Source organism: Lotus japonicus, chromosome 1, assembly GCF_012489685.1.
Source record: "Lotus japonicus ecotype B-129 chromosome 1, LjGifu_v1.2".
In the NCBI taxonomy this organism is placed as follows: domain Eukaryota; kingdom Viridiplantae; phylum Streptophyta; class Magnoliopsida; order Fabales; family Fabaceae; genus Lotus; species Lotus japonicus.
Window position 1 is genome coordinate 85,119,249 of NC_080041.1, and position 14,022 is coordinate 85,133,270.

Genomic DNA, 14,022 nt, shown 5'->3' on the forward strand with positions numbered 1-14,022 from the left:
TATATAATATTTTTATAATACTAAGGGTGGAGCTACATAAAAATTTACATGGTGTTAGCAAAGAAACCCTAAATATTGGGGGTGACCATGGCATGACCATGTCCCCCCTTCCCTCCGCCACTGTGTGGACCAATCTCTCTCATCAATCCAATGGGATCTCTCGGATAAGTGATGAGAGCACTTGCGATCAAATTTTCCGGTCACTTGCCACTTATGCTCAAGGGCTCATCCCTTGTGTTTCTAATATGATTGGATAACATATAATGCGCATAAATAACACACATGTTTATGTTTTGCATTAATGAGAGTTAGTACATAATGACAATCAACATACCCTGGAAGCTCAATCCATGCCTGAAGGTTGGTTATTTCCTTTCTTGGCAACATTTAAATAAGTTTTTTTATAGGCAAATGTTAGTTGTTAGAAATGTTAGTAAATTAGTCTTTCACATACGACATTCAAAGAAGAAATTTTATCTTGATATATTTTAATTATAATTGTTGTAATGTTATTTGAGGTCACCTCATTAGGTTACAACTTGCACCTGAGTTATAACTTAATTGAAACCATTGTGGCTTAATTGATATATTACATTGTTGCCTCTCGGGTAAATCATTAGTTTCCCACGAGGACCCAAAGTAACATTAAGGCGCCTTTGTGAATGAGGGGAAGTTCCATCTCTAGAAAACTCTCTATGGAGCTCTTCCCTATGAATTTTCTGATCAGTGTAATGATCAGAACCGTTATCCATGTGAGGTGGTGTATCATCAATATAACAACCCATTGGTTCCAATTGCGAGTCTTCTTCCTATTAAGAAGACTCATATGTTTTACCTTCCCTCATATCAAGTTCCTTTGTGCCAATAGTGAGAGAGATAGGGAGGAAGTATGAGATAGATGTGATATACAAAGATGAATTGACATAATATTCATCAAAAGTCAGCGTCGGTCAAGTCGTTGCTATAACAATGGTTGATTAAATGGGCTTTTGATTTAGCGTCGACCAACACTAATATTAGATATAGTGAATAAATAGTTTACAACTTTACTTTTACCTTTACCTTGCTTATCTCAATTACTGAGTCGGTTACTTGGTTAATTGAGATGGTTAGGATAGTTAGGTTAGTTTCCTAAGTTTGTTAGTCAGTTAGCTGATTGGTTAAGAGTAACTTTACTCTTTGCATTGTATATAAGCAAGAACCTCTGTACAAACCTAATTCACTCATTCATTTTCAGTCAATAACAAAATTCAGTTTCTTCTACCTCTTGCTTCTGCAATTTGTTATGGTAGAGAGAGAGCTCTGCTGCGCGCATCAATGGCAGCTGAAGAAGCCCCTTACCCATTCACTGTGCAAGATGCACAAATTTCTTCCCACACGTTCTACATTCACCCAAACGAGAGTCCAGCCACGGTTCTTGTTTCGCCGCCGCTCGCTGATGGCAACTATCACAACTGGGTGCGAGAAATGAAGATGAGTCTCATGACAAAGAACAAGCTGGGTTTCGTTGATGGGTCGATCGGAGAGCCACCGCAAGGGCATCCTATGCAACCGTTCTGGCAGAGATGCAATATCCTTGTTCTTAGCTGGTTGATCAAGTCCATGAGCACTGAGATTGCTCAATCGATTCTTTGGCGCGATCGAGCTCCAGATGTTTGGAAAGAGCTTCGCGAGCGCTTCTCCCAGGCAGATCTATTCAGAATTTCAGAATTGCAGGAAGAAATCTTCAGTTTGAAACAAGGTGATAGTTCTGTTTCAAAGTTTTACACTAGTATGAAAACGCTTTGGGATGAGTTGGATATCTTGAATCTGTTGCCTGTTTGCACCTGCAATCCACGATGTGCTTGTGGAGCGATCGCCAGAATGGAAGAAGAGTGGAACAAGAATCAAGTTGTGAGATTCTTGAGAGGGTTGAATGATCAATTTTCAGAAGTCAGATCGCAGATGATGCTGCTTGATACATTGCCCAATGTTAATCGTGTCTTTGCTCTCATTGCACAGTAAGAAAGGCAGTTCTCTACTGAAAACGTTTCTGGGTCCACTAATCGCTGCAAGAGAGAATTCCAATGATGGAAGAAGCTCTCAATCAAATTCTGGGTACCAATCGAATTCAGGGTATCAATCGGGTTCTGGAAATTATCATTCCAATTCAGGGAGAAACAGATATTCCAACAAGAAGTGTTCATACTATGGCAAGATGGGTCACACTGTAGAAGATTGTTACAAGAAGCATGGCTTCCCTCCTGGGTTCAAGTTCAAGAACCCCAAGTACGCAAATCGGTCAGCAAATCTTGTTCAAACTACTAAAGAGGATCAGGAATCAACTAGCCAAGGAAATACTCAAGAACAAGAGGCTGCAAGATTTGGGTTTACTGCGGATCAATATCATCATTTGTTATTACTGCTACCTCCTTCAGAGCAGAAGAATTCAACTTCTCAACACACTGCTAGTATCAATTCCTGTGTTCAAATGCTTCCTGGCAAGAATGGTAATAGCATTAGTCAAATCTCCACCAAAAATGGTAATCCCCTTGACACCACTTGGATTCTTGATACTGGAGCTACTGATCATATTTGCAACACCCTTAGCTATTTCAGTTCATATAAGCATGTTGCACCTATCCCAGTATCTTTACCTAATGGGAATATTGAGTCAGCAACAATCAAAGGCTCTATACAGCTTTCACCATCTTTCATTCTCATTAATGTGTTATTTTTGCCAAACTTCGAGTTTAACTTGATTTCAGTTCATAAATTGGTGAAGAGTTTGCGTTTTAGGCTAACTTTTTCTGATGATGATTGCTTGATTCAGGATTCCAATGCTTGCAAGATGATTGGCACAGCTAGAGCAGTGAGAAGCCTCTACATTCTCAATAATGATTCCCTTTCCCCATTTCCTAGTTGTAATTCTGTTTCCACTTGTAAATCTCAGAATTTAGTTTGTGAATTTTCACCTAGTGTACAAAACTTGTGGCACTATAGACTAGGTCACCCCTCATTTGTCAAGGGTCAATCAATAAAAGATCTATTTCCTTATGTACAATATACTCAGGATCATGTTTGTGAAGTTTGTCCAATAGCAAAACAAAAGCGTTTGAAATTTCCTCTTAGTAATTCTACTTCTGATTGCATTTTTCAAATGATTCATGTTGATATATGGAGACCAGTATCAGTTCTCTCTTTGAATGGTTTCTCATATTTTCTGACTATAGTTGATGACTACTCTAGGTATACTTGGGTGTACCTACTTAAGTCTAAGGATGAGGTTCAAACTCTTGTCAAAGACTTTTGTGCTTTTGTAACCAACCAATTTGGTGTTTCTGTGAAAATTGTTAGAAGTGATAATGGGAAAGAATTTGTTTTGAGTCAATTCTATGCTGAAAAAGGAATTATACACCACACGAGTTGTGTTGAGACTCCTCAACAAAACTCTATTGTTGAAAGGAAGCATCAACATATTCTTAATGTGGCTCGAGCACTTTTGTTTCAAGCTCACCTTCCAAAGATTTTTTGGGCACATGCCATTATTCATTCTATTTTCCTTATCAATAGATTACCAACACCTATTTTAGATAACCAGTGTCCCTTTCAGCTCTTACACAAACAGCTCCCAGATATCACATTCTTAAAAGTGTTTGGATCACTTTGCTTTGCATCTACCCTAGCCAGTCATAGGACCAAATTTGACCATCGAGCAAAAAGGTGTGTTTTCCTTGGTTTTAAGTCAGGAACCAAAGGTTACTTGGTTTATGATCTTAACACAAGAGATATTTCTATATCTAGAAATGTTATCTTTCATGAGAATATTTTCCCTTATAAGCTTCACAGAGATGATCATGAGTGTGAGTCTAGTACATTTCCCCAGATTCCTTGTTTACCATCTGAACCTTTTGATTATGAGTACCCTATTCCACCAGATAATCCTGTCCAGATACAGCCTTTGTCCTCAGGTCCTTCTCAAAACTCAGAACAGCCAATTGTCCACAGGGTTTCTCAGAGACCTAGAAAGCAACCTACCTACCTACAGGATTATCACTGCACACTTGCTGCAACCTCTACTGTTGTGCCAGCCAACTCTTCAAGCAAAGGTACATCTCATCCTCTTTCTCAAGTAATTTCTTATCACAAGTTAGATCCTTCATACCATGCTTTTATCATGAATATTACCACCACTGTTGAGCCTACCAGATATTCAGAGGCTGTTAAGCATGAGTGTTGGAGAGTTGCTATGAACTAGGAAATTGAAGCTCTTGAAAGGAACAATACATGGCTCCTTGTAGATAAACCCCCTGACAAGACACCAATTGGGTGCAAATGGGTTTATAGAATCAAGTACAAGCAGGATGGGACCATTGATAGATATAAGGCACGTTTGGTAGTAAAGGGATACACACAGATTGAGGGCATTGATTTCATGGACACCTTCTCTCCTGTGGCCAAAATGACTACTCTTCGGGTATTGTTGTCTCTGGTATCCACTAAAAATTGGTTTCTTCATCAATTGGATGTGGATAATGCTTTTCTTCATGCCAAATTGGATGAAGAAATTTATATGTCACTTCCTCAAGGCATGAACTCTGATAAGCCTAATCAAGTATGCCTTCTTCAAAAGTCCCTCTATGGTCTCAAGCAGGCCAGTAGGCAGTGGTTCTCTACTTTGTGTCAAGCTCTTCAAGGTCTGGGATTCACACAGAGCTTTGCAGATCACACTTTATATGTCAAGAAATCAGCAACTGGTTCGTTTACAGCTTTACTTTTATATGTTGATGATGTATTGTTAGCTGGAAATGATATGGATGAGATCAAGTTAGTGAAGCACTCTCTTCATCAGAAATTTCGCATCAAAGACTTGGGTGAAGCCAAGTTTTTCCTTGGTCTTGCAATTGCACGATCCCAAAAGGGGATTATTTTGAATCAACGCAAGTATGCACTGGAATTACTCTCTGACTCAGGTTTGCTTGGTGGGAAATCAGCTACAACTCCAATGGATTGCTCTCAGAAACTCAGTGCTAGCTCAGGCACTCCACTCTCAGATATCAGCTCTTATAGACGCCTCATTGGTCGTCTTCTCTATCTCACCACCACAAGACCAGATATTGCATATGTGGTTAATCAACTGAGTCAATTTCTATCAGCTCCCACAGACATGCATGAAGCTGCAGCACATCGTGTCTTGCGTTACATCAAAGGCAGTCCCGGTTGTGGACTCTTCTACCCTGCTGCTTCTTCAACAGTTCTAACAGCCTTTAGCGATTCAGATGGGGCTGGCTGTGTGGATACTCGCAAATCCATTACAGGGTACTGCATGTTCTTAGGATCTTCCTTGGTGTCCTGGCGTTCAAAGAAGCAAACCACCACCTCAAGGTCCTCTTGTGAGGCTGAATATCGAGCCATGGCAGCTACTGTTTGTGAAGTCCAGTGGCTCATCTACTTGTTACAAGATCTTCAGGTTTCACAAACATCCCCTGTTTCCATGTTCTGTGATAACCAATCTGCTATGCACATAGCTCACAATCCAAGTTACCACGAGCGGACTAAGCATATTGAACTGGACTGTCACATAGTTCGTGAGAAGATCACGCAAGGACTTGTGCATTTGCTTCCAGTTACTTCCTCACTTCAGCTCGCGGACATCTTCACAAAGCCATTATCTCCTGCTCCTTTTCGCCATATTTTCTCCAAACTGAGATTGTACGACATACACTCTCCAGTTTGCGGGTGGCTATTAGATATAGTGAATAAATAGTTTACAGCTTTACTTTTACCTTTACCTTGCTTATCTCAATTACTGAGTCGGTTACTTGGTTAATTGAGATGGTTAGGATAGTTAGGTTAGTTTCTTAAGTTTGTTAGTCAGTTAGCTGATTGGTTAAGAGTAACTTTACTCTTTGCATTGTATATAAGCAAGAACCTGTACAAACCTAATTCACTCATTCATTTTCAGTCAATAACAAAATTCAGTTTCTTCTACCTCTTGCTTCTGCAATTTGTTATCTAATGCTAATTTGGTCATTGACATTAGAATCGATGCTATGTGGCAGTGAACCAACATTAATTTGGCCAATCAAATTATCGCCAATCAAAATTACTACTAATGGTGGTCTCGCTGATGCTAGTTAGCTTAGGAGTGGAACACAATTAAATTTTAAAGTTTATTGTCGGCTAATCAAACTCTATCAACCAAAAATTAGCGTCAAGACTAACGCTAAATTTCAACGCGAAAACAAGTCTTTGTTGTACTTATTATGGCAAGAACGGCCTTATGTGTTCTCTGTTGTAGAGTACATTTTGTAATTTAAGACTATGATATATATGAGAAAGACAATATACAGATGACTTAGTAAGATATTTAATAGTACAAACATTTATTGCAAAAGGAAAAATATACAATGAGAAAATGCACCAATGCATGCTAGCTAGTTTGGTAGGTCAGAGATAGAGTAATATCTTATGGTGTGAGATAGACTAGCCTGTCCTTGTTATTGTCATTAAGACGAAACAACCACCATACACACACATATATATAAGTATGCATTTTAGTTTGGGCGGTCTTGGGAGGTGAATTATCAAAAGTTCCAACTCCAAAGGAATGATGATTGATTGGAGAATAGATCATCAGCAATGTTATCCTCATAAGGGGTTGTTGGTGGAGCTGAATAGAATTGAAAATCACCAGAGTGCATCTTGTCTAGCTCAGAAGAATAGAGCCCATATTCACCACCAAGATTAATACCACCATTGTCATTAGTGTTGGACTCATTGTCCAACACGTTCAAAAATGTCCAATCAATCGTGTTCATCATGCTTCCATTTTCTTCCACTTGCATTGTTGCCCCACATTGCTCATGCATAGTGATAGTAGAGTTGGAGGACGAGGCTGCAGTAGTAGTAAAGTTACTCTCCCTTCCGATGTGGGACTCAAAATTAGCAATATCAGAGCTTTGTTGATGGTGGTGGTGTTGTTGTTGTGGTTGGTATTGATTTCCAAACTTAGCAGCAACCTCTTGAATCTCCTGCGGAGTGAGAGATTGGTTACCAGCTGCAGCAGCCACATTGATGTCAAGATTGAAAGGAGTGTCAGGAAAATTGAAGCTAGCATGTCGGCCACGCAGTAAGTAAAGAGCACAATCAAAAGCTCGTGCAGCTTTCTCAGGTGAATCATAAGATCCCAACCAAATGCGTTCACGGCTGTTGGGAAGCCTGATTTCAGAAACCCATTTTCCCCACTTTCTCTTTCTCACACCTTTGTATAACTTGTTGTTATCAGAAGATGAGGAAGCCATAGCATGCTTCTTCTTCTCCTTGTCCATTTTTAGATATTGTCCTATGATGTTGTTGTTGTCTTTCAATTTATAGAGTTGACAAATGAAGAAGATTATATATAAATGATGGTAAGTGTGTGTGAACTAATTGTGAAAGATTCATGGTTTTGGTTTGGAATTGGGTTTTGAATGGTGACTGAAGGGTCTAAACTTTAAACGTGTTGATCGGAAATGAGCGTAAAAAGAGTGTGTGCATTTGGCTGAATGAATATGAGTCAGACACGGTAGGGCCAGATTTTTAGTATTTTTGTGGTAGAATATGAGAAGAAATAGAGCACGTGTGGATAACTGTATGTGTAGGACAACGTTGACATCAAATTATGATTATGATGGCTTATCATGGTATTCATTCTTTGGGTTAACTCAAGTGGTAATAGTTAGATGACATAAAAATTTGGTGAGATAAAGAATTAAGAGTCAGAGTTCGAATCCTGGTGAGAGGCTAATTTATTAATATTACTAACAAATACTAACATTTGCTTATAAAAAAAGAGTAGACAGACAATTATAAGTTTAGTCTTCTTGAAATTCTGAGATTACATTTAATGGATAGGTTTCTTTCGATGAAACATTCTTTATATATGTTGTACAAGTATCGATCTAACACTGAATTAAACTGTTAAGAAACTCAACTATCTACCGGATAATGTTATTGGTATGATATAGCTCTCTCATGTTTTGGAATTTTGTGATAAGTTGGTGGACCACGGGTTTGTCCCACATATATATGATGATATTGACATGCACACACTGACAGTGATGTCACTGACTTGATCGGTTATAAGGAGGTGAATTACTATTAGTTTATGTCGATGAACGATGATGTTTGGGAACTTATCTAGAAAGGAAGTAAAAATGTTTCCCAGAGTTGTAAAATATGTGGAATGCTCTTTTCAGTCTTTTGCTTTATTTTTTTCTTTTCTGATAATATAGGATGTTCAACCTATAATGTGAATTAGTGTTGCAGGGGAAATGATGAGAGGTAAAAAACTTCAAACATCTATTTTTCACACCACGTTTTAATGCACTAAATTTGTCATCGCACTTGTATTCAAAAGTGGGGGTGGGGATAAAAGAAAGGATTTGTGAGAGCATTCCAAACCACACAAAGATTTGGATGTAAGGCAGCATGAAATCATTTTAGAGTGTAAGGGTAAACCGTCCTTATAGATGTACCTTTGTGCAGACTATAAACGGTTACAAAATGGTTTGTGATTGGTTTCATTATTTGGTAAACCGTCCATATAGATGCATGTACCTTTGTGCATACCAAAATGGTTTATGATTGGTTTCAATATTTGGTATGTTGTATTAAACATGAGAGTAAAATTTTTTCCTTGTTAAAATTGTATTGTATATATAACTTTATTTTTCAATTTACTCTTATACATTAAAATAAAAAATTATTTAATCAACATATAAATGATGGATAAGACCTATTACAATTATGATATATAAGTTACTTGAAGTTATTTAATCCACTGCTTCAACCACCTCCCTCTACTACTCCAACCGTCGCCTTTGCTATCACCACCACTGCCACCATTTCCGCTGCCGCCATCACCACCACCACCCTTCGCCATCGTCCTCACCGCCATCGCTCTACAACACCATCGCCCACACCACTACTTCTATCACAACCACCACAACGTAACCAACTTCACCATCACCCTCACCACCCTCTACTACAGCCACCACCACTACCACCACCACCATCCACTACCACCGCTAACACTGCCGCCACCGCCACCACCCTTTGCCATCGTCGCCACTGCCACCATTGCTCCTCCACTGCCCTACAACACTGCCACCACCACCACTACTGTCATTGTCACCACCCCATTCAAGTCTACCACCCCTCCCAATCTCCTACACCATCCTCCGCCATTACCATCGCCACTATCAGGCACCGCCACCACCCACCACCATTATTGTCAGTGTCGCCACCACCATAATCGCCACAACTGCCCTCCACTACTGCTACCACCATCGTCATCTCTACCACCACCACAACCACTACCCTCGAACAAACATATGATTGTATCAATTCAAATGATATGATAAGTTATATAGTGTTTAACCAAACATTATACATTATTAATTTTTTATCAAGTCTAATCGTATCAGGCTTAATACTATCAAGCTTAATACTATTAACCCTTAATACTATTAACCCTCATAACAAACAGACTCTAAGCGATATGTGGTTGATCAATGAATTTTTTACATTCACAAAAGTGATATTTAATATTTACCGCACTTTATCAACACATTCATCAATATTGTTTCACAAACTCACTCTCTTTTTTATTTTTCTTAGTTTGTTTGAATGAATCACAACATAACTTACTTCATTTTGTATTTTCAAATGTATTTCATAACCGGTATCCATGAGATCAATTACTTCAAGACTCGAAGATCGCATTTAGCTGGTAAGCCTCTCCCAACAAATTATTTTTCATAGACAGCACCTAGAAATCACAACATGTCTTAACATGCATGCTTCTTTCCATCAAATATCTTCTCCTTTTATTTTCTTAATCAACATCCCAACAAAATATTCTGAATAACATCGTCCAAAGTTTAATGATCGAATCATGATCAAACCATGATCGAACTGATTATCAGAACATCGATTCTAATACAACATCTACAACAACAATAACAAAAACAACATAAACCTCATTGCACTAAGTGAAGTCACCTATACGGATCACAAAGCCCAATTAAAACAAGATTTTGTGCTATGAACTAATACTCTAACAATACTAGTTACAAAAAATTGCAGGCCCAATAGAAAAACTATGAGGCCCACCACCCACGGCCCAAGGTTGTTCATCCTGGGTTCACTTCAGTTGTCACCACCACCACTCACCAGCGACGGAGCATTTCCACAAACACCACACCGTCAACCGTCACAGCGCAATGCAGGTAGCTTCAGGAACCACTGAACGGTGGTTGAGGACAATAACCGGTTGCTCCAACCGCCACTGGCACCACCACTCCCTCCGATGGATGACAACCAGCAAGAGAGTCCAAGACCGGAGCAAGAAGAAGAGGGTTCACGAGCTCGAAGAAGCAACAGAGAAATGGAAGATAGTCTCCAAAATCGTCTTCCTCATGGAGCTTCTCAAGCAGGAACCCGAGATGGTAACCCCCATTCGCACCCTCGAACAGTACCGCAAGCAGATCAACCTCCCCAAACCGCACCGCGTCTCCGATTTCCTCCGCAAGACGCCGAAGCTCTTCGAACTGTACCAGGACCGGAAGGGAACGTGGTGGTGCGGGTTGACTGAGAGAGCAGAGAATTTGATGGAAGAACACGAAAGGGTCGTCGAGGAAAATGCGGATAAAGCTGCTGAACATGTTACTAGGGTTTTGATGATGTCGCTGGATAAACGGCTTCCGGTGGATAAGATTGCGCATTTCCGGCGAGATTTTGGGTTGCCGATGGATTTCAGAACACGCTGGGTGAACCAGTATCCTGAGCTTTTCAAATTGGTGAAGTCTCTTGATGATGGGGTTGAGTTTTTGGAGCTGGTTTCTTGGAACCCTAATTGGGCAATCACTGAGCTTGAGAAGAAGGTAGCTGGAAACGAAAACGAAAGCGGCGAAAGCGCGAATTCGCATACACCTGGTGTGCTATCTCTGCCATTTCCTTTGAAATTTCCTGAGAATTACAAGAGGGTGCATCGATATTACAAGGAACAGATTCAGCTTTTTCAGGAGAGGTCTTATTTGTCTCCATATGCTGATGCAAGGGGTCTTAAGGCAGGGTCTAAGGAATTTGATAAGAGGGCTGTTGCTGTTATGCATGAAATGCTGAGTTTCACCATTGAGAAGAGGCTGGTGACGGATCACCTCACGCATTTTCGTTGGGAAATGGTGATGCCTCAGAAGCTGATGAGGCTTCTGCTGAAGCATTGTGGTATCTTCTATGTTTCGGAGAGGGGGAAGAGGTTTAGTGTGTTTTTGACTGAAGGTTATGATGGTTCGGAGTTGATTGAGAAATGCCCCTTGGTGCTATGGAAGGATAAGGTCTTGAGTCTTGTTGGTTATAGAGGGAGGAAGAAGAAGTTTGAGACATGCAGTGACGAGGAGGAAGATGATGTGGAGGAAGATGATGGTGGTTTGCGTTTGCCCGAAAGTGATTCTGAAGATGAGAGGTTGCACGTGCAGCTTGAGCAACAGGGTACCATGGACTTTGAGGATCCTTTAGTTGAGGACAATTCGGAGATGGATGTTCGAGAGATTAACTGAGCATATGAATTTTTTTAACCTTCTTGAGGTCGGAGCAGTGTTGTTAAATATCCGCTATGGCGACCCAATGGCTGAATTCTAGCAAGCCGCCATGGCTGATATTCTGCCATAATCTGCCATAGGCCATCAGTATTTTTCAAATGTGTCTGTTTTTGGCTTTCCGCTATTAACAACACTGGGTTGGAGTGGAGTTATATTTCAATTTGAACTTCAATGTCCTCTGGAGCATGCAATTTTTTATACCTTAATGTAAATCAATTTTGAGTATTGCTTTAATTGGTAGGTAAGTCTCAGATAACCTTGTAAACCTGCCATATTTTCAACGTGAGTGATATGCTTCTTTGGAAGGTAAGTCTTACAAAACAAACTAGATAACTTTTATGCATGAAGTTCTATACCAAAAAAGATTATCCTTGTAGCTGCATTATGGGAGTGAAAAGCTTATTTGTAAACATTTGGACAGAAGAAAACCATGACAACATGGTTATGAAAACTAAACAAGTTTAGCTGAAATTAAATAGGCAGTGACACATTAGGGAGAACAAGTAGATGCATCTTTATCAAAAAAACTTAAACTGGTTCTTGTCCCTAATGTTACAGGACACGAATATTTATTTTGGGTGATTGTACTGGATGAGTTTATAGTGGTGTTCATAACCAGACTTGATTATGCGGGGCAGGTGATGTTTTCTGCATGTTACCTGGTGTGATTGTTTGAAACTCTGTTTACAAACTGTCTCTTGTTGGTTTGAGTGTTTATAATGAAACTGCATTGGTCCTGTCCTAACTTAATTGAGGATCCTTAATCCTTTTCCTTTTATCTTAATGCTTTGAAGATGTTTTCGTGCTTATTGTTATGTCTATTGTCTCTAGGTACCCTTACCATCCACTTGTATATTTAAGCAATGTAGATCAGCTACTCAAGACGATCATTATCTCAATCACATTTGAGGCCAGTATCCTGATTTGTTATATTCTGTTGAACATTCATGATAAGCCTACAAGTCTAGGGTGTTAAATCCGGGCTAACAGGTTTGTTCAAGTATGCATTAATTTCCCTACCAATATTCTGCTAAAATATCATTTGACTTGGGCATGAGAGTGCATTTACAGATACACTCTCCAAAGCCACCTTGTCCACCATTGACTCTGTCATACATGGAGGTGACCGTACATTGGGGCCTGCAATTCAGACACGAACTACTGTGCACAGGTGCAACTCAGATCTCACTCACCACAACAAACCTAAGATTACATGCTAGTCAATGAAGACTGTTATAGACAAACTGTTATTGAATTATGTTCGTGGTTTGTTCTCTATTATCTATTTTGATTTAATTTGGGAGGTTAGAATGTCCATTGTCCATCATTCAAACAAGCCTGCTGGCAAATTTTTGTCTTAGAAAGTGATGCTTTCTTCGTTGCTTATCATCCTTTCTATTATTCTATAGATTATTATTGACAAAACTTGATAATTCTGTTCAACTTTGACAAGTTGGTTCCAATTAACTTCATCTTTATCTACTGTCTTCATCATTATTGAGCATATTTATTTTGCTTCCTATCAGTTCAAGCTGTCTATCACTGTCAAAGGTTATGAATGAAGCTCCACCGTTTCCCCAAGGCAGATAGATGGATTCATCACGACTCATAAGTGCCTCATCTGCATTGCCTCATTCTTTTACTAGGCTTTGTTTGTTGTAACAACTTCTTAAATATGCCTGTTGTGGAATAGTGATCACATAACCTTAGCTAGTTTTGTGCCAAATTATTATTATTGTTATCTTTTGTAAACTCTGATCACTTATGATCTTATACTTAAAAGGGCTTGATTGGGAGTTGCATCACCATTCACTGCCATATTCATGTCCCTTAAGAACTATGGCTTTGATTTCTGGCCTAAAACTTTCTGTAATGTGAAATTCCATGCTTGTGATGTGACAGTATGTTTGGTTTCAAGTTGAAATATTTCAGAATTATTTCTTCTTTCACAAAAGTTACTTTGTATCCATTTGAGTTCAAATCAAAGAGGACTCATTGAAGTTTATTAGTGCATTTTCTACTAAATAAGCTCCAATAAATTGATTGTTATGTTCATCATTCATCGGTTTCTTGGTCCTATTAAAGACTAAAATTAATGAGACTTCTGCCAGGCGTGGTTGGGAACTCTTGAACTCTCTTTTAAGCAAAAGTTTCTTTTTTCTTATTTGCTTCACATGTAACTTTAAAAATAGAGTCTAGGGTAGGAGACAGTGATGAATGGTGTAGTTAAAAACTTAAAATGATACACATTCGGTGTGACATGAAGCAAATAATTTTTCTTGCCCTGATAACACATTAGAAGTTAAGGTGTTTGTGTACCTGTGTTCATAAATTGATTTTTTTTTAAAAATTAAATTACTCTTGCAATTCTGACTCAAGTGTGTTGAATGTTAAAAGT

At 39.1% G+C, this 14,022-nt stretch overlaps 2 protein-coding genes across 2 annotated transcripts; one reads left to right on the plus strand and one right to left on the minus strand.

Moving 5' to 3' along the window:
• Nucleotides 1–6,210: 6,210 nt before the first annotated feature.
• LOC130732148 (ethylene-responsive transcription factor ERF017-like) lies at nucleotides 6,211–7,335 on the minus strand. The gene has a single exon (XM_057584260.1). The coding sequence runs from the start codon at nucleotides 7,308–7,310 to the stop codon at nucleotides 6,567–6,569; it is 744 nt and encodes a 247-aa protein (XP_057440243.1). The 5' UTR covers nucleotides 7,311–7,335; the 3' UTR covers nucleotides 6,211–6,566.
• A 2,838-nt stretch (nucleotides 7,336–10,173) lies between these two features.
• Nucleotides 10,174–13,548, plus strand: LOC130725504 (protein WHAT'S THIS FACTOR 1 homolog, chloroplastic). The gene is made up of 3 exons (XM_057576725.1): nucleotides 10,174–12,614; nucleotides 12,696–12,795; nucleotides 13,151–13,548. Exon 1 carries the CDS (start codon nucleotides 10,248–10,250, stop codon nucleotides 11,580–11,582), a length of 1,335 nt encoding a protein of 444 aa, XP_057432708.1. The 5' UTR covers nucleotides 10,174–10,247; the 3' UTR covers nucleotides 11,583–12,614; nucleotides 12,696–12,795; nucleotides 13,151–13,548.
• Nucleotides 13,549–14,022: the final 474 nt, after the last annotated feature.

Bases quoted from the DNA above. Each gene is read 5' to 3' on its own strand.
- LOC130732148 (XM_057584260.1), bottom strand. From the start codon at position 7,310: ATGGACAAGGAGAAGAAGAAGCATGCTATGGCTTCCTCATCTTCTGAT.
- LOC130725504 (XM_057576725.1), top strand. From the start codon at position 10,248: ATGCAGGTAGCTTCAGGAACCACTGAACGGTGGTTGAGGACAATAACC.